Source organism: Nuphar pumila, chromosome 6 (assembly GCF_984573655.1).
Source record: "Nuphar pumila chromosome 6, dmNupPumi1.hap1.1, whole genome shotgun sequence".
NCBI classification, from domain to species: domain Eukaryota; kingdom Viridiplantae; phylum Streptophyta; class Magnoliopsida; order Nymphaeales; family Nymphaeaceae; genus Nuphar; species Nuphar pumila.
The window spans coordinates 17933557-17960347 of NC_143254.1; the positions used below are offsets into that span (position 1 = coordinate 17933557).

Genomic DNA, 26791 nt, shown 5'->3' on the forward strand with positions numbered 1-26791 from the left:
CTATTGGAGACACTACAAGCACTACCCACAAAAGGGTACAAATGGAAGAACACAATAAAAATAATAAATATTTATTTTTCACGAAAAATGCTTAAGAAGCATTGAATTACAAAGGAGGGGATCACCCATATTTATACAAGAAAGAAGAGCAGTGGGAAGAGCTCTTAGAGAGCTCTTCCTAAGAGTCATCGGACCTAGTCCAACGACTCTATTTATAGCCGTTGGACTAGGTCTGACGACTATAATGTTCGAGTTCACATTGAACTAGATAAAAAAAAGAAAATAAATAAAGAAAATAAAGTAAAAAAATATACATATATATTATATTATATATTACACATTTTGTATTTTTAACAGTCTACAACCCATAAAATTTTAATGACTATATATGAGTTAGGGGAAAAACTTCGCCTGTGTATAACTGTTTAGTTATACATTGCCGGTCCCAAGCCCGGATAAAAGAGGAGGGTTGCGGTAGGCCTGTGACAGCCAGCATAAAAACTTAGTCATACCCTATGAATATGAACCAATATGAGAATTTCGTTGGGGCGTTCCCTACTGAGCGACGCGTTGTACTCTATAGGCCCGGAGGCAGTGATAAATGGGCAAGGGTTGCTAAGTCGTCGCCCGGAAGCGACGCGTCACACCGGCGCCCGGGTGTGGTGTCAAATAGGCAAGGGTTCCCTCACTTTGTTGGATGGGTGGGGGTAAAGAAGTTAGTCCAAGACCATAAAATTGGGTTAGCCACTTGGAACATAGGATCTTTAACTGGTAAGTTGGTAGAGTTAGTAGATGTTATGTGTAGGAGAAAGATTGATATTTTATGTCTACAAGAAACCAAATGGGTAGGTGAGAAAGCAAAAGTGATAGAACCTTGGGGATATAAGATTTGGTATACAGGAATAAATAGGAATAGGAATGGAGTAGGGATTGTTATGAGTCGTGAGTTTATAGATAATGTAATTGAGGTCCGTAGGAAGGGTGATAGGATTTTACTTATTAAATTAGTATTAGGTACGAATATTATTAATATTATTAGTGTTTATGCACCTCAAGTAGGTTTAGATGATTCCATTAAGCGTCAATTTTGGGAAGATTTAGATGAAGTAGTACAAGGGATATCTTATGGAGAAAGGCTTTTCATCGGCGGTGACCTTAATGGGCATGTAGGCATTAGTAGGGATGGATTTGAGAGTATCCATGGAGGCTATGGTATAGGAGAAAGAAACGAAAGTGGAGAAAGAATTTTAGATTTTGGTTTGTCCTATGATATGATCTTAGCAAACACTTGGTTTAGGAAGAGGGAGTCTCACCTAGTAACATTTAAAAGTGGGGTTAATACGAGTCAGATAGATTTTTTCCTACTTAGAAAGAGAGATAGGGGTTGTTGCATCGATTGTAAGGTTATACCGAGAGAAAGTGTAGCTACACAACATAGAGTCTTAATTTTAGATCTTAGAATTAGACAATACCGCAAAAGGGATAGACATATGATAGATCTTAAAATTAAGTGGTGGGCACTGAAAGAAGCTAAACAAGGAATGTTTGTAGAGCGGGTAGTTAAGGAAGTTGATTGGTGTCTCGAGGAGGATTCAGAATCTATGTGGAATAAGATAGCGGGTGGCATGAGAAAGGTGGCTAAGGAGGTATTGGGTGAGTCTAAAGGTGGTGCACACCTAGGTAAGGATACATCGTGGTGGAACGAGGATGTCAAATTAGCTATTAAGGTTAAAAGAGAGTGTTATAGAAATCTAAGTAAAAATCGTGATAATGAGAATTTGGAGAAGTATATGATAGCAAAGAAGGAAGCTAAAAACGTAGTTCGGAAAACGAGGGATAAGGTATATAAGGAGGTTTATGACAAGTTGGATACCAAAGAGGGTGAGAAGGATATTTATAGGCTTGCAAAGATTAGAGATAGGAAATCGAGGGATCTTGGTATGGTTAGATGTATCAAAGATGAAACGCAAAGGGTTTTAGTCAAAGATGAGGAGATTAAGGAGAGATGGAAAGATTATTTTGATAAGCTATTTAATGAAAGTCAGGCTCAGGATCTTGGAGACTTTTCAATTCCTTTTCATGAGATGAATCATGACTTCATGCGCAAGATTCAAAAGAAAGAAATTGCAGAGGCTTTGAAGAAAATGAAATCAAGAAGGGCAGTTGGCCCAGATGGTATACCTATCGAGGCTTGGAAATGCTTGGGAGAGAAAGGTTTCGAATGGTTGACAAAACTTTTTAACAAGATTTGGCGGACAAATAAGATGCCTAATGAGTGGAGGAAGAATACTTTGGTGCCTCTATATAAGAATAAGGGTGATATACAAGATTGCACAAACTATCATGGTATAAAACTCATGAGTCATACTATGAAACTTTGGGAGAGGGTGATAGAGTCTAGGTTGAGGAAGATTGTCATGATATCGGAGAATCAATTTGGTTTTATGCCTGGAAGATCGACTATGGAAGCTATACATCTTCTTAGACAACTTATTGAGAGAAATAGAGAGAGGAACAAAGATTTGCATATGGTTTTTATTGATTTGGAGAAGGCTTACGATAGAGTACCTAGGGACGTTCTCTGGTGGACAATGATGAAGAAAGGTGTTTCTCTCAAGTACATTAGTATAATTAAAGATATGTATGAAGGAGTAGTAACCAATGTCCGCACTTGTGGAGGGGTGACAACCAATTTCCCGATAACGGTTGGGTTACATCAAGGATCTGCTTTAAGCCCTTTCCTATTTGCTATAGTGATGGATGAGCTTACGAGATCAATTCAAGAAAATGTGCCATGGTGTATGTTGTTTGCTGATGATATTGTTTTGATTGATGAGTCTAGAGCTGGGGTTAATGCTAAGTTAGAATTATGGAGATAGACATTGGAAGCAAGAGGTTTTAAGTTGAGTAAGAGTAGGACAAAATACATGGAATGTCGATTTAGTAAGCAACGAAGTAGTGATGGGAGTGTAGTGAAGCTTGGTGAGCACGAAATACCGGTGGATGATTCTTTCAAATATTTGGGATCTATCATTCAAAAGTATGGAGAAATTGATGGAGATGTAAATCATAGGATAAAGGTTGGATGGATGAAATGGAAGAGTGCAACTGGAGTGTTGTGCGATCGTAGAATGCCATTGCGGTTGAAGGGAAAGTTTTATAGGACGACTATTAGGCCCGCTTTACTATATAGTACGGAATGTTGGGCTGCCAAGAGACATCATATTCAAAAAATGAGTGTAGCTGAGATGCGTATGCTGAGATGGATGTGTGGAAATACAATAAAAGATAAGATTCGGAACGAGGAGATACGTAAGAAGGTAGGCGTTGCACCCATTGAAAATAAGATGAGAGAGAATCGTTTACGGTGGTTTGGACATATCCGACGAAGGCCTAATGATGCTCCAGTTAGAAGGATGGAGAAATGGGAAAATATATTAGTTAAAAGAGGTCGGGGTAGGCCTAGGAAGACATGGATAGAGGTGATAAGAAAGGATATGAATGCTTTGAACCTCACCGAGGACATGGCATTGGATAGAAATGAATGGAGGAGAAGGATTCATGTGGAAGACCCATAATGATTTTCTTTGTTGGTTCATATCGCCGACCCCAATTGTTTTGGGATGAAGGCGTAGTTGTTGTTGTTGTTGTTGTATGAGTTAGGGGAAAACTATATTTGAAAGTGTCTTGAGCCAAACTTTAATCAAGTTATGCTTGACCAATGTTACTTATTGTACAACACAATGGGATAACGGCTACAAGGCTACAAAATAAGCCAAGAAATCCTCATCAAGTAATGCAAAGTCCTTGTAAACCCCCATTACCAATCACCTAAAAACAACTTTGAACATCAAACAACCCACACTACTAGTATATACTAACAATGTCATGATGACCATAAGCAGAAGCAGGAGGTAAGCGTGTCAAAAAAGAGGAATTCAATGCATGCATCTGCACAACACACACACACACACACACAAGATAGAAGTCTAGAGTAAATGAAAGAAAAAAGTTAACCCTGGAAAATAAAGGTAAAAGTTAGAATAACAGAAAATGTAGAATGCAATTGCTGTGTTACACTTAAGACAGATGATCATCTCAATCTGTAATATAATAAATTTCAATATCATGACTCTTATATAACAAGATGATGGATTTAGTGAAGATATCACCAGTAAGATTATTTCTCGACAGTTGCAAGGACAAGCCAGTGACATGCTATATGATAGATTTACTTACAAACTAAAGGAGATGGGTGACAGAGAAGTAATAAGAGAGTGTTGGTGTAGCTTAGAGGCAAAAAATTAAGGTGGACGGACAAGCGCAGTACATATGTTAAGGTGGAAATACTGATTAACAAATAAAGAATGAGCATGAAACCTAGGAATATTGCCATCAAAATAGAAATCGAAAGAGAAAGTTTTGAGATGATTTCAACATATTATGGAGAGATATCAAAACTGCATTAGTGCCAAAAGATGCATGATACTGATAAAAAAAGATAAATAGGAGCAAAATAGTAATGACTTGAAGTTGAATAGTAAGAAGGATCATGCAAGACTCTGGTATCACGGAACTCAAGAGCCAGAAAGAAGTGGGGAAATAGAGTCCATAAAACCAACTCCGTGAAAATGGTAGAAGACTTGATATTATGTATAATTGTGTGCAAGCCTATATCTTGTAACTGCTCATCTGTGTGTCTGGCTTTAAAGAATTCATGTTTCAGCATATTGGGACAAGTCTCCTACTTGAATACTATGTAGTCAAAGGTACCGACTAGGGCTAGTCGAAAGGAAAACTAGGAGTCAGTCTGATTCCTAGTTTATCCCAACAGGAGTACCGATTTTCCCAAGTAGGTGCCAAGTCGGCACTTAACCTGCCCTCGCCTAGGCGCGAGGGCAGTTACGTTTAATTTTTTTTTCATTTTGCAATAACGGTGGGGGGGTATAAACACCTCTCTCTCTCTCTCTCTCTCTCTCTCTCTCTCTCTCTCTCTCTCTCTCTCTCTCTCTCTCTCTCTCTCTCTCTCTCTCTCTCTGCATCTTCTTCTTCTTTCCCCCTTTCTCCGCCTCTTCTTCTTCTTGTTCTTCTTTCCCCCTTCCTCTGCCTCTTCTTCTCTCCCCTTCCTCCGCCTCTTCTTCTCTTCCCATTCTTACAGCTCTTCTTATTCTTCTCTTTGTCTTTGTCTCTCTTTCTCTCTCTCTCCCTTCTCCTGCCTCTTCTTTTTCTTCTCTCCCCCTTCCTTTTCTTCTTCTTCTAGCTTTGTCTGTCTCACCCTTCCTCTGCCTCTTCTTTTCCTTCTCTCTGTCTATCTCTCTCTTTCTAAAACCAAAAAGATTCTTTTGTTTTTGTGTGTTTTTTAATTTCAACAATTCTTTGTGTACAGTGTATCAGAAGAGGAATTTAAAATTTTGTTAAGTTTTGTAATTGCTATGTTCAAATTACTCTTAATAAGATTTTGCTGTTGTTAATTATTTTTTGTTGCTATAAGTTCGGTAATTGTTGTAATTGCTTTGTCCCTATTTTTTTGCTGATTTTGTGATTGTGTGTTGAACTGTTATTACTTATTAGTATCCGTGTATATGTTTCTTCGATTTTTTTCCTTTAAATCGTTATAACAAGTTTTGTTGCATTTGTTATTGACTAATTTTATGTTGGATACATATTTGCTATTAGTTTTAGCACTTTATTTTAAGAATTTAGATTAATTTTAAATTATTTGGCATTTGTTGATAGTTGTTTGCTTTGCTTATTCAATTGTTTTTAATATTCGGGCATGTTTTGTAATGTTCGACATATTTTTTGTCGTCCATTGCTTATTGTTGATTATTTTATGTTGCATACATGTTTGTTACTAATTTTAGCAGTTTATTTGCATATTTTTTTATTTTTTAATAAAGGTACTGACTAGTCCGCCTAGTCTCCGACTAATCTTTTTTAGGGGTCCACCAACTAGGCACCGCCTAGCGCTTTTGACTACATAGCTTGTATAGCAGCATTTGCACTATTTAGGAGAATGCTCATAACAACAATCAGTTCCTTCATAAGTGCTCCACTATCCAAAGGGCATGATGCAAACGCTAAGGCTGATTTATTACTGTCATGTGACAGAGTATCCTAACATCCAAATGCATGTGAAAGTGTCACAACCAAGCAACAGGAAGCATATGCCGCCAGGATGCTTTCACACAGTTGCATGCTTTCTACTCGTACACACAATAATAGACAAGGTAGAAAATGGGTCTTACACAGATTAAGAATCTCATGTTGTGAAGTCTTTGAATACCGGGTTACCTCATTATCTAAATCTGATATGCCCACATCAAATATATTGTTGACAAGGTGTGGTCAGAGTTGCCAGTCGAGGAAGCGGGAGTGGAAAGGAAGCGAGGCACTTCTAAAATTTTAGGAAGCAAAAAACGCGGAACGACTTAAATGTGAACCACAGAAAGCGACTTAGGAATCAAACCAGGATTTGAAGGGAAAACGAAAAGAAAAGCAACCTAGGATTCAAGTGAAAAGCAAAAGGGAAGCGACCTAAGATTCGAGTGGAAAGCGAAAGGAAAGCGAAAATGTAATTATATTTTTCTTAATTTACCAAAATATAAACATGAGTAGATAACATTAAAGTTGATCTATTAATGTCAAAACTGAATCATATACGCAAGTGCAACCATTTAACAAATGCATCTTGTTGCAAGCATTTAATAAATAATACATAAGAAAAAAACATAATTCATATTTTTGTTGCAACCATTTAACAAATGCATCTTGTTGAGGGAGAGAGAGTCGGAGCATGAGAGAGAGAGAGAGAGTCAAAGCATGAGAAAGTGAAAGACAGAAAGAAGGGGAGAGTGTGATAGACAGGGAGAGTGAGAGAGAGAGTGTGTGTGTACTTGAAGACACCCATGGAGCCCAGGGAGCAAGCGAGACAGAGGGAGAGAGAGGGTAGGGTTTGGGAATCGAAAACCCCAAACCCTACTCAGTTTTTATTTTTGATATTTCACAAGAACCAAAAAATACTACTTTGCCCTTTTAAAAAAAGACTTTAATTTTTACGGTAAAATTTTTTTATTGAAGGCTAAAATTGCCCAAGCCCCCAAAAAAAGGAAACTTGCTTCCTGATATTGGGAAGTGAGATTCCCCATTAATGGGAAGTGTGCTTCCCATTTAAAATGGTTGTTTCACCGCGTGTTCTAGAAGTGCCACATTTCGCGCTTCCGAAACGCGTTTCGGAGAAGCGCACTGTTTCCCGAATCATATAGCATTGTGGTCAAGATTATATCACTATTCAGCAAGAGATCCTAGTATCTGAGAAATGATTTCCAACAACACATCTGCCTAACATTAGCCTTCAATGAGAGATACTTTTAGGTAGAGAGTTTATGCAAGGTGAAGACCTCATGTTACCAAACGCTTCACAACACCAAACATAATAAACAAGATTCCATCAAAAGAATAAGAACTATCTACTAGTTTAGCTTAGAAATCAAAATTTCCAGTAAGTTGAAATTAGAATTAAAGCTCAAAAGGTGAAACGTGTGCAACATGGAGAAATTACCATCATGCTAGATAAAGGGGAGAGACTTGGGAGTGAATGTTCTGTTTGCCCATATGGATATGCCGAAACAGTAGCTTGGACAGTGTTTTCGAATGCATAACCAGGCACAGATGACGGATATGGGTACAGATGTGCTTGTGCAGCTTCTACCTTATCATCTTTTACAACCTCGGGTTGAGAAGGTGCAGAATCATAATTTTCCAGAGAACTGCTTCTAGGAGAAAGATTCTCATGTGTGGCAGCTTGTAGACGATCACTCTCACAGTAGTCAGAGTTTCTGCAGGAAGCTTGAGTTAGTCATGTGGTATGAGTTCACAGATTAAATGGATTTGGTAGCAGCATACCTGGTACCCGATTCTCCTATGGAAGAAGAAACTAGTGTTACAGAAGTCTCCTCCAGATTACTCTTTGAAGCTTTTGCTGCAAAAGATGTAGAAAATGCAGGACTGATACCAGATCCAAAGCTACCAAAGCTCAAATGGGAGCAATCTACAGAAGGATCTTGAAGATGGTCTGGCATTATTACTGTCATATTATCCTCCAATCGTGATGATGCAATTTCCTCTTTCTGTAAACCCAATTGCTGCAACTTTGCAACATTTGATGACAAGGCTGTGCTAACAGCCTCAACAGATGTAGGCACATGGCAATCTTTTAGAGAATGTGCTGAATCATCCCCAACCCCTGAAGCAAGAAAAGCCAAAAGAACGTTAAGTTAGGCATGCAAATCTCATAAACCTATAATTGAACATATAACTAAATAAACTACACAATTGTTATCTACTCCCATCATTGCAAATTCAATTCTTTAAGTTTATTTTTTTAAGTCATCACATTCATCTGCTTCATAAAGGACAGAGAAAGCAAAAAGATTCTTCGGTTTTTATATGCACAACATAACTTCATGTGAACAGATCTGAGAAGTGCACATTGAACATCATGAGAGTTCTGGGAGATAGGAAGCATGAAAAGTAAAAGAAAAAGCAGAAAGTTTAAAACTTTCTACATTTCCAACTGCAGAAATCCTAGAACGAGATGGATCAGCAGCTTTTCTTTTATTTGCATTGAAATAATTCATATGAGAGTTCCATCTCATATGGACCATGCATCAGGAGTTGCTATAGCAACTCATTTGTATTTAATAATCCAGGTGGACATTATGTACAGAACAACTTAAATGGCATGAAAGGAGGCAGCAATATTGGCACTCTACCATGTGATTAAGACCAAATCTTTGTAACTAATAGTAAGCCTCATCCCATTAGTAACTTCAAGTCTGGTAAGTTTAATTTGTTGAGGAGGTGATCTTGAGCAGTTGCCAACATGTTACGAGCTTCAGGTAAATCCCAACACCATCCATCTTACCATAAGGGAGCATTTGAGAGCCTCAGAACTAATCCAAGGATCTCAAGGCCCTTGTGAACTGAGATTAGATGGTCTCAAATCCTCAGAGTTCTGGTCCTATCTCTACCCATCGGACCAGAAATCTGAGGATCCCAAATCATCAGAACTTAGACCTGAGATCCTATGTTTGGGAGGAGGTTGGATCTGGCTTGGGCCTCACACCAGATCTGACCTCGATGTAAGTGCCCACGAATCACACCCAGAGATACATGGTATTCAAACGCCCCCTAAATGTCTACAGATTCCACTTCATTCTCATGTGCATTATGCATAACCCAAAATGGCCAAATCTATATACAGCTAAAGATAGATACCCAAAGCAAGATGTGATTTATAGGGCAACTATCACCATCCCTGCAAGGATAGTTTCTAGTGGTAGGAAAGAACAGCCTTATGCCTTCCATAAACAGAACTCTTTTGGCGTCTCAAACAATCACATCCATAATACATCATAAACTCCATGAATTCATGCATGCAATTCAAATTTCCACATTACAGTACAGACAGAAAAACAGCACGAGATAAAAGTCACAGGACCAGCAGACCACCACATGCATTGAAGGATAGTTTCTAGCGGTGGAAAAGAATAGCATTTCTTACTGGTCCCATGAAAGCCAACATGATGATAATGAATATGAAGATACTAGAAGGTGGCCCCTCCAGTTCATTTTTTCAGCTATCGGTTGCTTATGGGGCTATAAGCCTGCAACTAGAACAGTAAGACATGTTAAGATACCAACATTTTACCTCATCAAACTAGTGCCATTATTTTAAGCCATCTAGGAGGATGAAATCCTATTATTCATTTTTTTCTTCCTTTTTTTTGATTAATAATTTGGGATGTGATACTTGAGAGCACCAATGTCTCTGTGCGTGGAAGCACAAGGCTGCTATCTCACATGGATACAGCTGTCGAATTGCTGATACAGCCAGTTTTATGGACTTTTCTAGTAGAAACAATATATGAAGAGATAAGGTATGGGGGTGAAAATAGGGTGTGCATGTGACAGTGTGCAGCAGTGTCCTGTGTCCCAGTCTTACAAAACTGTACTGTCGGGTGTAGATATTGTGTCCAGTACCTGTATCTATGTCCGTGTGACATAGTCAGGAAGGCGGACATCCTGCTTTCAAACAAGTCCTGAGATCATATTTCAACCAAGTTTGCGTTCATCAATAAAATAAAATGCAAAATCTAGGAAGGTGGATTTTTTCTAGGCTCTCAAAATATGCTAATGAAATTAGAATGAAGTATTTGGTGCCTACATATGTTTCCTTCATCATGCTGAGGATCCCAAGAGAGATTCCTTCAAATTGTAAATTGTGATTAATACGGTTTGCACAAACCATAAAGCAGCTTAGTCAGCAAATACCAAGTTTTTCTCATGCCAGTTACAACAGATTGTAACATTCTATGAGTGAAACAAATAGATATGGCAAGTCATCACGGATTGTAACATTCTATGAGTGAAACAAATAGATATGGCAAGTCATCACATAATGAGACTAAGCATAAGAGGCCGTAATGAACCATGCATACCCAAGCTAATACTCTTGGGTCATCTAAGCTTGGAGCAATGTCAAACCAGTCCCAGATGCTTACAAATTCTTTGGACATTAAACTCCAATATTATGATGCAGGGAAAACCATCTTCCAAAAAATACATACATGAATTGCATTAATGGATTTACTCCAAAGCTATGTCACAAAGATACGTGTAAGTGACTCATAAATGTGACACGGATTTGGTATAATTTTAAAAAGTATGACACGGCGATACATACATATATATATATATATATATATATTATTTATTTATTTATAATCATTTAAAAAAGTTTTTGTTTTTTGTATTAAGTATTTAAGAAAATAGTTTCTTATTAATATATAAAATTAATATAAATATTTTTTGAGGGAAAATATAAAATATTTTATATTCTGACTTAAATGGTGCACTCTTATAATATTTGTTAAATGGGATGAGATTGGCAATCTCTTTCTCTGTCCAATTTACTGCAATGACCCACTCTCTAATGACGTGTTGGATGATAAAACCAAAAAAAGAGAGCCATGTCATCATTCTGTAAAAGAAAGAGCCATGTCAAGTCATCTCTCTCTCTCAGTGCAGACAGGTCGAAACTCAAACAAAAGTTTTGAACTAAAGTGAAGTCAACTGACATGCATCAGACATGGTTTGGACTGTATCATAGGCATGCATGCCAAACCGTGTCGGAATTTGTGTCAGTATGTATCATTCATGACACAAGCCTATTTAGGTGTGTCACTGTGACAGCTCCAAAGCAGAACCTTGTGTTAGTTTTCTAACAGAAAACAACATTTATAGATATATGCAATGGTGACGAATTGCAATAAAAAATAGTTTTTAGATTACCTCCCGAGCGTTCAAAAGCAAGTCCTTGAGATTGGTATGGAACATGGCCACTGAATTGAGCATCAATGAAATGACTGGAGTCATGTTGGACTGCAGAATTCACCATTACGATATGCACATCAGATGCTGATGCACTTCCACTTGTGTCATCAGATAAAGGTTGAACACCAAGATTTTGATCTGTAATGGGCAGTTCATCTAGCCGAGAGCTGGAATTCATGCTGACCATCTCGGTCTGCAGACTTGGTATATCATTCAGGTCAGCATAAATTACAGAGGCACTGAGTGGCTCTGATATGGAAGATGCATTCATGGAGGACTGTTCGACCACTGACCAGCCATCGCCAGTCACACGCTGAGTCATGGCTATATCTGGTTCACAGTTCAATGCATTTTGGACCTTGGATGAATGGTCTTGTGAAGTTAGTAACTCATGTGGAGATACAGATGGAGTAGATGTGTTAATAAGGGGTTGTTTGACACCATGGTGGGATAATTGTGCTGGATTTGCATTTTGCAGTGTCTGGGAAGCTGAAATGGCTGAAACCGGCAAGCTAGGTGGCTTACTCTGTGGCCTTCCAGACCTGACAATGTCAGCCATGGAAGGCTGACCTGGGATTCCAACCCATGCAGATTGATAACCTGATGTAGGTTGTGAAGACAAAGAGGTACCACCATCTGAATCTCCTGTATGCCTGGTGCTCTCAACAGACACAAAATCACTGAAGAAGACAAAATTAAATAAATAAGAGGCAAAAAAAAAGTTCCACCATATGAAAAATAAGAGAACATTTTGAATTTTGAATTTTGAATCAGAAGCCTTAACAGAAAACACTGGCCAACCAATCTGCCAAAAGATACATGGATTTTAAAGCAAAAAAATCTAAAACAGGAGATAACTTACAAAATCAAGTATTCAACAAAAAATCATATTATTATCAGCACTCTTTTTTTTCCCTCCAGTAGGCAAGCTCAGGGTAACCCCCATGGAATTGAAACCCGAGACCCCATGGTTATGATAGGGAGGCCAAACCATCAAGCTATATCATCTGACCCTTATTATCAAATCTCTTACTAATGCAACAAATGAAGAAAAGGAAGAGAACCAATTCAAAGAAAAATATATAACAAAAACTCAGTGCCTGCAGAATTTCAAAAATGTCAGGTTCTCAGAGAGACTGTTGAGAAATTGAAATTCATGGAGTTCAGTTTTGGGAATTATTAATCAACATTATATATTCTGATTTGGTTTTCCAAGGTAAGCACTGATAATTGCTAAAGTATAAACTATTAGAGTCACTTAGGCGTATTTCTGGGATATCACCCATATGGGCTTCATTTCCAAAAATTTGGAGCAAAACAAAAACATCATGAATTGCATCAGGGCAAAAGAAAACAAACTAATGGATAATTACCAAATATAGCAACCACATCCATAGTTATAGAAAGACACATCAAAGCATGATTTGTTTCACATTAAATTACCACTTTCCTGCAAAATTAGAAATGAAAAAAAAAAGAAACAATAGTACTCAGTACTCCAGCATCTTAGTTAGAGAATTTGACAGCAGTATTTTCAGGTCAGTGACACAAGTATTAACTCAGTAGAATGTATATCTAGTAAGACCTACATCGAGAAAGAGAGAGAGAGAGAGAGATCCACACTTGTTTGAACTGGTTGTAAACAGGTGACTTGAACAACAGAGAGACATATCTACTAGACCTAAGCACAGAGAGAGCTCATTTTAACTGGTTGTAAAAATTATTATAACATGTAGGACGTCCCATAGCATATCTTGTTCGTAAACAATGAAGGCATTATTAAAACATAAAAACTAAAGATATCCATCCAAACTATACAATAGAAAGAAAATTTATTATAATCTGCATGCTCTAAACATATTTGAATCTAGATATGCAGCAAAGGCCCCTTTCTTTGGAATACCAAAGAAGCTAATATATGGTTATTTATTAGTTGTTTACAGCAAGGACCCCAAGGGGTTACCGACATGGTCTCGGATTGTGGATAGGGATGTCTCCCCCTATCCCAAGTTCAACTCACCACATGGGTCCCCCTTTCCGCAAAGTTAAGCAGGAGGCTCCCCAGGGGCACCCACAGTTTTATGCCACTAGGATGTCAAACTTAGGCACGGCAGGATAGGGGTGGGGCATTGGGCCGGGCTGGGCCCGATCCAAGCCCGTTTAGAGCTCGGCCCATCGGGTTTTAAGTGCGGCTCAGCCCATTTATTAATGAGCCGGGTTTTGGCACGGTTCTTAATGGGCACGGGTTTGAAGAGCAGCCCATTAGCCCAATGGGTCAATGTTCAGTGGGTTGGTCCAGCCTAGCTCAAACCCATTTGTAGGTTATTTTCGAATTAAGTTCATAAATTAATTTTTATAATACCAAAAGAAATGAATTAAATGAAAGATTAATGCACCCATCTAGTTATCTTTTTATTTCTCATATAATCAATAAAACTAATTAGGTAAATAGTAATAGTTACCAAGTTACTATGCAACCGCTACTAAAAAATTATTTAGGTAGCTCAGGCTCATCGGGTCGGCCCGATAGCCCATGGGCCGGCCCAGGCCAGGCCCATCTATATAACAAGCAAGGTCCTAAAACCTTGATCCAAGCCCACCGGGCCGCCAGGCCCATTGCCCACCCCTATGGCAGGATAAATCCAGCACAGCCAGGTCTCCAATCCCGAGTGTGGTTTCTCCATGTACTAAATGGAAAAGAGACGGAGAGAGAGAGAGAGAGAGAGAGAGAGAGAGAGAGAGAGAGAGAGAGAGAGATCATATAAGAGCAACATATGGCTTAAGGTATATTAGCATATGGAAGAAACAAAGATTTGATTAGGAAAGCCTCCTGGCTGGTAGAAAGACCTCTCTTCAAGATCTATAGCTGCGCTTTAATTGTCGCTTTGTAAGACAATAACACATAGTAGATCAATCTCCTCAGCATTCATCTCATCACGTGATTTGCAATTTCCAGACTAAATCTCATTTGTTCTTGATTACAGCACACACACAATCAGGAAAACCATAATAATCATCATGGATTTCAAAGTTTATGTCACACCAACTCGCTTCAGTCCACAACTTCAGCAAAATCTAGTCTGATGAACTAAATGATAATAAGAGTTGTAATATGGCCATTGAATTAAATCATTTTTTAGCTCCTACTTAGTTGCCTACTATGCAAATTTGTAATCCCAATGACAGGGATTAGATTATTAAAAAACCCAGAATATGTAGTTTTGGATGGGTAGGGTTGTCAATTCCACCAACCTGCATGCATATCCCTCATATTAACGACAGGAGAAGTTGAATGATGATTATTGCTTAAAGGCATAAAGATAAACATGGTATACAGCTGAAGAGAGAAAATCATGAATTGAAGTTTAAGGACATAAAGAGGGATTATATTACGGCGTGATTAATGGCACTGAAAATTTATCCACCAAGGAGAAACTTTCGCTCTTTGGTGGGTCCCACTCGCACCATCAAAGGGACCCAAAAATTTCCTCGTTTTCTACTGTTTTGAGGAGTAAATCTCCTAAAAAATTGGAGATCAAAAGTGGCTGGCCTCCCCCAATGACTTTTTTGCCATGATAAATTTCTCCTGACTAAAAATTTTACTGTGGCATCAAACATGACTTAGTGATGCGCACATAGTAGCATAGTCACCTGTATCGTTAAAGGTAATTTCTCGGCGAGGGTATTTCTCAGAGAGATTTTCAAATATTGATAAATCTCTGGAATATATCGGGAGTTTAAAATTTTGAAAAAAATATAAATAACAACAAAAAAGGTAAGAAAATAATAAGTTTTACATTATTTTTCTTTAAAAATATAAATAAACATGTTTTAAAGGTTTTAAAATATAAAAGAAACAAAAAATAGGAAATGCAAACTTAAAATATAAAAAAAATCTAAAAAATATCACAATATTATCGTGATATTTTGTTTCTGGCGATATTTTGAAAATATCACGATATTTTCCCAATATTATCGGCTACCTTAAAATAGCCGATAATATTGCGATATTTTCAACATATCGGCAATATCGGTGATGGTGCATAGTAGACAATAAAAGCAAAGACTTCGTCTGTCCGATGCACCAACACAATTGGGTTAGGTTTTCCCTAGAAGAATTAATTCCACTGGCAAAAAGCAAAACATAAAACTCCATAAAATTTTAGATACCACTGCTACCACAAAAAATCACCTTGCAAAACTGAATTTTCTGCTATTATTGCTTCCTGCCATACCAGAAGAAGACATTTGAGAACTTGAAACTATATTTATGCCATTTTCTTTCTTTTGTGCAACTTTACCACGGGTGCCTCCAGAGTCTGGTACAATAAGTTTTAAAAAAATAAAAGACTGTAAGTACAATCCACCCAAACTTAACACAACTCTTACTATATAATCACTGAAAGGATGAACAAAAGTTAGCCTACCACTTGAGCCATATTGAGCAGTTCCGGTGCGCACAACAACACGATCAACTCCAACCCTGCCTGCACGGCTTGAAACTCCACGAGGCTTGTAGTCTGAAGACTCCTTTATCTAAAATTTGGAGGGTGAAAAGTCAGAAAACATTATCTACAGCAATTCACTTGACCCAGTAAACAGGCATTTAAACGGAATTATCTATTTTGATGCAAAATCCATTTGATCCTCAAAATATGGGAAAAGAGAATTATCAATATTTTATGTAGATTCATTAAATCAGTTACTGAGCAAAATTCAGCAGCACTTACCGAATCAGAACCACACAAAGTCTACAGTTGAACAATATAGGAATGAAACATGTAGCATGGTTATAAGCTTGTGTGCAATACAAAATAGTGTAATATAATTACTTCATGCATAAATATTATCCATTTTCACTGACCTCCTTTTTCTTTTCTCGTCTGCTCTTCACCTCGTGAAAAGGATCTAGAATAGCAATCAACAAGTTAAAAAACATTTCCATGATTAAATATTATAAGTTACTGAAAATTGATGAATGCAAAAACATGCTAGAAGAAATTTTTGGAGTTCATAGCAGATAGGTCTTTCCAAACATTGTAGAACAAGAAACCAACCTCTTCATAGCCACAAAAGAACATTATCAAGCAAGAATTACAACTGCAACACAGATGCTGGAACTAATTTGCCAACTAAACCCCCAAAGTCTTTAACAGTTAGACACCATGACATGAGTATAAAGATATTCAAGATAGTTATCATGACTACAAAGATATTCAATTCAGTGGTACTGTAATATAATAAGCCATAACTGAAACAACAAAATAACATGAAAAATACAAACATTGATTGAAAAATGGGTTACTTCATTTAGTTTTCAATATAACCAAGTTTGAATCTTCTTTACATGACAAGTATAAATTCCATGATTACTGCATGTTCAAATCAAACAGCACCATCACAAGTTACAAAATATCATGGCCACATCTGCAGCTAAGTCACATGGGTGCGGATGCGGGTGCGGGTGCGGGTGCGGGGATTCAGCACTTCCAAAAAACCCGGGTATGGGGGTGCGGCAAAATATATATATATATATATATATATGGGGTGCGGCAAAATATATATATATATAAGGGGTCCGGATTTCCCCGACGCGGGTCCTGGGCAAGGCCATTCTGTTTCGGGCAAAGCCTAATCAATACCACCACCAGCTGGCCGGGCAAGGCCTTGCCCTTAGCTGCCCGCCCTTTCCCCTCTAACCCACAAACCTCATTTCACCGCACCATCAATGGTCAAGTGCTCACATCATTTTTTTTATTGTAATGATTATAAAGAAGATCAAACCAAGACCCATTAGTTTAATTTAAGTAGAATATCATTGTATCTCCTTGGTCAGGATGTAATTACTCGGGCTTTAAAATTACCAGTCAATATCTTATTAGTTTTGACCTCTGTTTCCGTGACCGTACCTCCTCCAGCCATCTTTTCTTCCTTTAAATTTTTAGATTTTTTTAAAACATATAATAAGATACTGGGAGATTTTGTGTTTTGCGCTTTTTACTTCTGGAAGTGGAGGGGAGACTAGTTGGGGGCAATTAGTTAGTGCATCACGTGAAGGAACTTTGGTTAGAGTCCCCAACCCTGGTTGGGTGCAACACTCGAGACATGTAAAGGGTTAGGGATAACGACGGTGGAGGGAAAGCGACTGCCACGGATGGATGTAGACAGGTCAAGACTCAAACCATACATAGAGAGAGTGAAATATGTACTGGTGTTTAGGGTTAGAGAGAGAGAGGTTTTTGTTTTGAATTTTTTATTATTGCAATAGAAATTTAACGTGTAGGGTGTGATGTGATTTGAAGTAATAAGGGGCAGCAGCGTTAGCTTTACTAATTTTTCCCAAAAGCCGAATGTTGGAAGCATGGGAAGCAACCAAGGATGAAAGGGGGAGATTGGTTGCGCATCAGAGACCGGGGCAGTAGTAGTGCAGGCACAGCAGGGAGCTTTGCAGGCGCAGCAGCAGTAGCCATGGCCGTGAATGATTCCCTTTAGGTTGGTGGCTTCAGAGGAGAGCTGTTTTCCGTTTATGGTCTGGTTTGCTGACTTTTGATAAAAAGAAAGTTTTTTTTGTGTATTTTCCTTAAGAAAAAGGTAGTCTTTTTCTTCTTTTTCTGGTGGTTTTAATGGAGGTGGGTGGTGGTGTTCTTGAGATGGTAGACAAGAGAAATGTTCGTGTTGGTGTTGATGGTGGTGGTTTTGAGGACGGGGAGAGAAGAGTTGGTGGTGAAGAGAGGGAAGGTATTAGTCCGGCGCCTCAAAAGCTGTCTCGCACCGACGCGTTCCCCTTTAGGATGCCTCCCTTCTCCCGTTGTGACAACAGCCCCACCTTTTATAACAGTGAGGGCAGGTCGAGTGATTTAGATGATGTCCCCGGTGGTGCAGTTGCAGCAGGAGCTACTGCAACAAGGAATCTGCAACCTTTTCCTATTGCCTTCAAATCCCCAGGTATCAACTCTAAAACAACACCCCTTCCAAAACACACTTTGCACTTTTCCGGCACCTCTGATTTGTCCAAAGAATCACCCTTATACCATTTCATGGGGCAAAATAAAAACAAAAAAATGGATCAAAATGACCCTGGGTGCGTTGACCGCACCCAGGGTCGGGTTGACCGCACCGGGTGCCGCACCTGCTCCCGCGTCGCGTCGACGCGGGTGCGGTACCTGTCTGGCCGAATCCCTGTGACATAGATCTGCAGTTATGCGACATTGTATGTAGAATATAATGATAAATGTTCTTCCTTAAGATTCCATAATATTAAGATAGCATTAAGCAGGAAGGAATTAGTCACCACAGGAGAAATTCAGGTCTTAAAAACTACCAGTTTTAGATAGTGAAATAACTAACTGAAATTGCTAGCCAGGTAAAAAAGAAAAGACACTGCCTTATAAATCTATAATATGGGTCCTCTTGCCACCAATAGTCTGGTTCTCTGCTCACCACTAAAGAGTGATAATCTACACTAGCAAGTGCACATCATACTGATGATATCAACATCAGAGTCATAGATTGAAGAGTAATAGGTGCATCTATACTCTGGTCCATGTCATGGAACTTTATCAATGCCGTAGGCATGCGGATGGTGAAAAAAAAATCCAAGGGCACATAAACTCCAAAAAACCTCAACCAAAATTTACTAAGTGTGCCTAGAAAATGGAAGAAGAGAAAGAATTGATAAAAAAATGATCTGATTTTACTATTTAGCTTTAGATCTTCCATATAAAACCGTTTGAAGGCACTGCAAGTATCAAGAACTTAGAAATCGAGCATTGCATAATAATGAAAAGGAATATTTCTGGCAATACAGATCAGTAGCATTCAGTATGAAGACATATATTTGATCCACGGGTTCCATTAAAGCTGCAAAACCGCAGCAACCCAGACACATGATACCATGACCCAAAGGCACCCCGGGAAACTGAATTGTTTTAGAATGCTAACCTTCTTCTCAAGCATGCTAGAGGAGAATAACGTCCGAGGTTCAATAGTAAATCCACAAAATAGAATAAGGGGATACAGTAACAATACCAAGTAAATAAATAAAAAAAAAAACAGAATACAAGTGAAAGAGAAAAAACATTCACCTCACACGAAATAAACATCACAGCAGTCATACTCTAATCATGAACTCGATAAGCGTACCACATTGATAGTCAAGGAAAAGCCAAGAACAAACGCATCCGCACAACAAAGATACCAGTAAAAGCAAGACTATAAAGGTCAAAAACGAAGAAAATCCCAACTGGTATGAGCACCAAACAGCAGACGCCAACAGAACGAACAAATTGAGATTGCCCAACGAAGAAAAGCAAAAAGAAAGGGAAAAAATGGATAAAGATTGCATCTTTGAAGCAGAAAAACGGCACCAGCAGAAAAGAAAACAGGCAAAAAACGGCAAAAGGCGCGGTTTTCCCCAAATTTTCGCCGATACCTTGGAAGAGAAGCCTTTGGACGGCGTCGTTGGGGTCCATGTTGCACTCCTTGAGCATGGCATAGATCTCATGCTCAGGGCAGTTCACAATCTCCTTCAAGCTCTGCACCATCTTCCTTGACGTTGCGGGGATGGAGGATACAGAATTGCCGCCGCTGCTGCCGCCACCCCTGCCATTACGGCTGCTGCTGATATTGTTGTTGCTGCTGCCCATCTCCTCCCCCTTCCTCCTTCTCACAAAAAGGGTACAGTGGTCACACTATGTTATGTCTCCCACAACCCTTTTGAAGAAACCAACAACAACAACACCAACAATACCAACCACCACAAACACAACCTTCGCCAAAAGAGATAACCTCGTCTCATCTATTAGGCCATCTTCCTCATCCCCCTCCCTTTCTCGGCAACGCTCGCTCTGTTTCTAGGCGTGTTTAAGGGAAAAAGAGGGGGGCGAAGGGTTTCTATTACGTGCAGCTGTGCAAAGGGGAGAGGGAGGGCAAAAGCAAAACTGATCGAAATTCCTCCGAGGTGCTTAAAAAGGGGCAATCTTAAGACTCACTCAAAAGGGGTTGTGGGGTTTTTGTCTTTGTCCTCGCCCATCCCACTCTCCACCTTGTTTAGTTGACACGCACATGAACAAGAAGAACATGGGCAAAGCAAAACCCCAAGGAGGCCCTTGGCATCGCCCTTTGGGTGTAGACTTTTTATCATAAACACACGAGTTCTTGTCTCGGACACAAAGTACACAAACGTGCCTTTCTTGGGCCTTTGCCATTACGTACAGGACTGTTAATGGGTTTGATCTAAATTCACACACCCGTCTATGCGTTGAACCTGAATCTATATTTTAGGGTTTATATAAAAGATGAAAACATGAATTAAAATCAGAAAATTACCATACCGTACAAAAAATGATGTGTCCTCAAATGCATCACAATTTTTTAAATCTCCTTTATGTTCAAATTTGTAATTTTTTGGTTTTAAAAGGGTTTTTTTACCCTTTACACAAACGAAATTCCTACGTATATGTGAATTTTCTCCTAAATATGTAAATTTTCTTTCTCTTTCAAATATGTAAATTTTCTCTTAAACATGCAAATTTTCTCTTAAATATATGATTTTCCTCTCAAATATACAACATTTCTCTTAAATATATAAATTTTCTCTCAAATATTTGAATTTCTTCTTAAATATATGATTTTTCTCTTCAATATATGATCTTTTTTCAAATGTTTATATAAATTTTCTTTTAAATATGTAATTTTTTTCTTAAAAATGCGACAAAATATGATATATAAATATGTATATGCGTAAAATTAAATTATGTGTCTCTATCCCAGTTATGTATAATAGGACAAATATACCACAATCAAACCTGTAAAAATCATATATCAAGTCAAGAATATGTATATGTATGAATTTTCTCTTAAATATATGATATTTCTCTCAAATATGTGAATTTCAGTTTAAATATGTGATTTTTCTCTTAAATATGTGATTTTTCTCCTTAATATATATGATTTTCATCCCAACAAAAAAAATTTGCACATCAAACACATGCAACTTCTTTGTTTCGCAACCCCCATAGAAAATTGCTCTCTTCCAATTATTGTACCTCACTCTAGAATAAAGAAAATTTGCATATTTAAGAGAAAATTAACATATTTAAGAGAAAAATATTTGAAAGAAAAATCACATTTAGGAAAAAATTCACATATTTGAGAGAAAATTCACATATTTGAAAGAAAATTTGCAAGTTTAGGAAGAAATTCGCATATTTGAAAGGAAATTCACATATTTAAAAGAAAATTCACATATTTAAGAGGACATTTGCATATCTAAAAAAAATTTGCTTGTGCAAAGGATAAAAAGATTCTTTTAAAACTAGAAATTTACAAATTTGAGCATAAAAGAAATTCAAAAATTGCAAGACATTTTGGGAAATATGTATTTTTTGTTGTACAATACGATCATTTTCTGAATGAAAATATGGTTGATTATAGGACTATATATCCAAACCCAACCAAATTTAAGTTTGGATTTGCATATAACATTAAGAAATTGGGTTGGATATACTACCTGGTAGGAGAATGATAGAGTCAAATACCAGATACCATATCGGAGCATACATACAAGGTGAATGTATCTGATGGTAGTGAAAGACAAGTTGAGGCATGGGACTCAATCTTCGCCTTTTCATTTGAAAAAGGTTAGGATAACCCCTAAACCAATGTATGTTGTTAAAAAAAACAAATTTAAAACTTTCTCTCTCTCTCCCTCTCCCTCTCCCTCTCCCTCTCCCTCTATATATATAGAGAGAATGTATTAATTGAATCAATAAGTCTCAGCTGACTCAGTACTAACCACACTTGTTTATTAGTTAAACTAGATTTTGGGTGTTTGCAAAATGTATTTTATCAAGTATAGGCCTTTCATATCTAACATGACAACAAATCCAAACACAAACAAAACTTGGATATTATTGATGTAGGCAGCTTAGGGTTGACCCTGAACCTGCCATGAACCTATTGAAGCCCTAACAAAGTGGGTGCTTAGTGAGCTTAGCCTTGGTTCCCTCAAGAGCAACATACTCTCTAATATCTGGTGGCCACAATATTTGTTAATGTTTTTGTGTTGAACATTTTGTGGAACTAATGTTGTGAATGTGAACTTGATGGTCTGCTTAAGTGAGAATCTACATTAGATTATGAAGTTTTAATATAAACACACATATAGGGTCATTACTTTGTTAATTGCTTGTCACATATACAACAATTAGTTCGAAATATGCTCTTATATATGAGAATGAGGATTATGCTGCCCTCATTTTCGTTAGGTCACCGTTAGGACCCTCCAAAATTCATAGTTTTAGGTATTTTATGCTAGATCTCAACCAATATTAGATGTGTTCATCATTGTTTATTCAATAGAAAACATGTTTTGATTAAGCATCTTCATGCTCAGATGTGTATTTTAAGATGTAAAAAAATCAATGGTTGATATTGTACTAAAATTTGATGATGAAATACTCACATTTTTACATCAAATCAATTCAAAACAAAATTTGTTTCTTAATAAATAAGCAATATTAAACATATCTAATAGTTCAAATCTAGCATAAAACACTGAAAACTATGATTTTTGGAGTCATAATGGTGATTTAACGAAAAAAGGGGCAACATAATCTTCATTCTCCTTAAATATAGATGCATCTAAATGTGGAAGCATTACAGTTAGGTTAATGAAATAATTGGGTCATTGGGAATAAATAGAAACGATCAAGAGATGTTGCATTGAAGCAATAGAACATCGTGTGTCAGTTTTTGCCAACATAACTATCAAGTCTTGCACCCATTTATTATGTGGCTCTCCTTTTCTTAAGTGGTTCTTTCCACTGGTAGTTTTTCTAGTGTTTAAATATAGATACATCATACAAAAAATGATCATATTGTATTGAAAAAATGCATATTTTAAAAAATGCCTATTAATTTGTTGAAATCCTCTCCATGTCCAAAATTGTTGGTATTCTATTTTTTTAGAACATCTTTACCCTTCGTACAAGCGAACATGCTGATATCATGAAAAATATGTATGTTGTATGAAGGTCAAAACATCTTAATAACTATTAGATTTGCCAACCTGACAACATTTGCATATGAAATTCAGAAAATGATTGTACAATGTCCAAAATTTTGATTATATATTTTTTTAGGACATTTGTACCCGTTGTGAACCTCTTGACATTCTCATGTGAACCTCTTGACGTTCGCACAAATATATTGCAAAACTTCAAACGTTTACATACGAACCTCCTGATGTACACATATGAACCTCCTGACATACACATGTGAACCTCTTGATGTTCGCATACAAACATCATGGTGTTCACATGCGAACCTCCTAACATTCACATAAATATGTTGTGAACCTCCTGATGTCCGCATGTGAACCTCATGATGTTGGTATGCAAAGCTCCTGACGTTCGCATGTGAACCCCCTAACGATCACACAAATATATTGTGAACCTCAAAAGGCTCTTATGCGAACGTCAGGAAGCTCACAATATATTTGTGCAAACGTTAAGAGGTTCACAATATATTTGTGTGAACGTCAGAAGGTTCACAACATATTTGGTTTGCAACATATTTATGTGAATATCAGGAGGTTTGCAACATATTTATGCGAATGTCAGGAGGTTCTCATGTGAATGTCAGAAGATTCGCATGCAAATGTTAGGAGGTTCACATGTAAATGTCAGGAGGTTTGCGAATGGTATAAATGTCCTGAAATCCAAGAATCAAAATTTTAGACATGGGGAGGTTTTTGGTAATTTCTGAAGCATTTATGAAATGGTGCTATTTTACAAGTTGTGATTCTCACTTGAGGATAATCATCCCTTGAATCATGTGATTATTGGTCACAAGACTGACCTTGTGACCAACAACTACAGCTTATACTTTCAAAACTGTGATTGCACATCCCACCAGTGATGAAAACAAACATGCCCTTGTTGTTGCAGAAGCACTTTACGACTTGCAGAGGTAGTCATGTTTGACCAAATTAGGTACCATATGTGGTAATTCACATCAATACATTTTTTTCTTATAGAGGTAGCCATGATTTTGTTGCTTGTGTATTGATGTGGAAAGCATTTCTTGTATTGCCTGAAATGGTATACGTATTACCACTTGCAAAGGTAGCCATGATTGATCAATGCACATTTTTTTTTCATTCTTATGTCGCGAATCAATTGTAAATGATGTGTTCATAAGGCATGACCACTGGCGAAAGGTCATAAAAAATTAAAAATTGGATATATCTGCAGTACCATGGTGTTGCATAATAGTGCAACTCCTATGCACATGACCATAGTGTTGCACCATGGTGTTGTGCCATAGTGTTGCACCATAGTGCATCGCCATAGGGCAGCACCATGGTGTTATGCCATAGTGAAGTGCCTATGCATAGTGCCATAGTGCAACGCCTATGTGCATTGCCTATGCACATTGCTCTTTCTTTAGAAGCAAGTGGGGAAATGACGAAAGTAATAGGTTTTTTATAAACAAGTCAGCTTGAACAAAAGAAAGCTAGAGTTATTAGTTGCCCTGTGTTGTTCTCCCCTCTTTGAGTCCCTTGTTGTTGGCCTTGTGGCGAGGTTTTTTGTTGTCGATGACTCTGACTGTTGGGTCGAGGTTGGGGTTTGATCCCCTCTTAGATGATGTCTAGGCTTCCAACCGACGCCATCCAAGATTTTGTTTCCCTATCTCTTCGGTAGTTTTCACCTGTCTGTTCTCATGTCAAGGTTTTGTCATCATATCTCTTGTCATCCAAGATGAAGGATGATCATCTTATTCGCAGGAGACCTAGCCTTGATTGAGCTATTCATATCTCCCCTACCTAGTTTTAGGTCAATATTCTTTTCTCTGGTGCATCCGAACCTTGGCCTTTTTTCGATCAGGGAGTTATTTCCTTGGTGGATGCCTCCTCACTGCAATCGATTTTCAAGATGAAGGTTGTTGATATGAACAAGGAGGCTGGTGTCTTTGCTAATCATGCATCTCTCCAATAAGATACGACAAAGTTGAAGGGCCTAGATTGTTGGATGCCACTCGATTGATCTGAATACGCTTTGACCTACGTCGAGTAGGGAAGAGGGGGAAATTATTTTTTGTATTCTTCAAGGTTTGAACGTTAATCATATGAAGCCATATGAATTTTTTCTGGTCTGTAAATGGGATACTCGACCTATAGAGCAGAAATTTTGTGTCAGAGTTATGCAAGAGATGAAAATTATATGAAAACCCCATTTTCTCTGCTCTCCTTGAAAGTTAATTTCTTGTTTGCTTTGGGAATAAGGAGGACATGTTGTCTATGTTTCAGCGGGGTCCTTGGATGCTGGCAGGGAGAACTCTAATGATGAAACAATGTGATGGTTATGGGATCCTTAAGTTTTATGGATTGAGATCCCTCTCTATTTGAACTTGTATTGCTGGTCTTCCCCCTGCTATGTGGTGCCAATATATATTTGTAATAGTTATGGAAGGTTTGAGTGTTAAGCTTATGGCAATGGATGAGAGCATGAGTGCTAAGGTACGTCTTCACTTTGCTAGAATTTTGATTGAAGTACCTATTTATTGTGAGTTCCTTGTTTCTGGACCTCTTATATTGAGTGAACTATTTAAAGGTGATTTGAATTTTGAGTATGAGTCTTCTTCTAAAGTGTGTGGAATATGTCAGTCCTAGTCTCATTGAAATGACTAATGCCCACACAAATCTAATCCTACTACTAAGAAAGTTTCAGGTGATGATTGACAACCAGCTCGGAAAAGGAAAGTGCACAAGGTCTCAGTTCCCATGGCTTCTGCGAAAGAGTTTGAGAACCCCTTTGATATTCAGTAGGACATTTCTATGGAGGTGGGCATTGGTGATCAGAGTTCGAAAGAGACTCCCCCAAGCATTCTGGAGGTTCATATTATTCATTCAAATCATTTTTAGGTTATTTTTGATGATGTTGAGGAGTCAAAAAATGTCATGCATGTTTAGTGAAATTCAGAACCTGAACTAAAGGTTCCTCCAACTGATTCAGAGAATACTATTATTGCTTTTAATCGGTCTGCGACTCTATTTGATATTGTTGGGGAAGCAGTAAATGTCCAACATGATCAACTGAATTTATAAAAGGAACCAATAGGTGTTGATGATGTGGTGAACAAAGAGTTTATTATTAATGATAATGGTGAGATTGAGTTGATTTCATTAGTAGGTGCTAAGAGTGCAGGTTCTCCATCCGCTATAGTTGGTTTTGACATTGTCGGGGTCGAAGCATCTGAGTGTGCTCAAGCTGGTACCTTGTAGGATTCCAAAGGTTACCTTTTGAATCCAAGTAGCGACGAAAGAATACTCCTTTGATTCATTCTATGTCCTGCCCTCATGACCGGATGGTGTTGGAGGACTATCTTTTGC

At 37.8% G+C, this 26791-nt stretch overlaps 1 protein-coding gene across 1 annotated transcript in view; it reads right to left on the reverse strand.

The window, feature by feature from the left end:
• The window catches only part of LOC149834167 (uncharacterized), a 29173-nt gene extending 8795 nt beyond the window's left edge, over positions 1 to 20378 (reverse strand). Inside the window, exons 1-7 of the mRNA XM_090011264.1 lie at positions 19829 to 20378; positions 16262 to 16305; positions 15825 to 15933; positions 15590 to 15716; positions 11356 to 12077; positions 7906 to 8245; positions 7562 to 7838 (exon numbers count right to left, since the gene is read on the reverse strand). Of these exons, the coding sequence (XP_089867390.1) occupies positions 7562 to 7838; positions 7906 to 8245; positions 11356 to 12077; positions 15590 to 15716; positions 15825 to 15933; positions 16262 to 16305; positions 19829 to 20042 (1833 nt within the window). The 5' untranslated portion in view covers positions 20043 to 20378. The remainder of the gene's footprint in view (positions 1 to 7561; positions 7839 to 7905; positions 8246 to 11355; positions 12078 to 15589; positions 15717 to 15824; positions 15934 to 16261; positions 16306 to 19828) is intronic.
• Positions 20379 to 26791: the final 6413 nt, after the last annotated feature.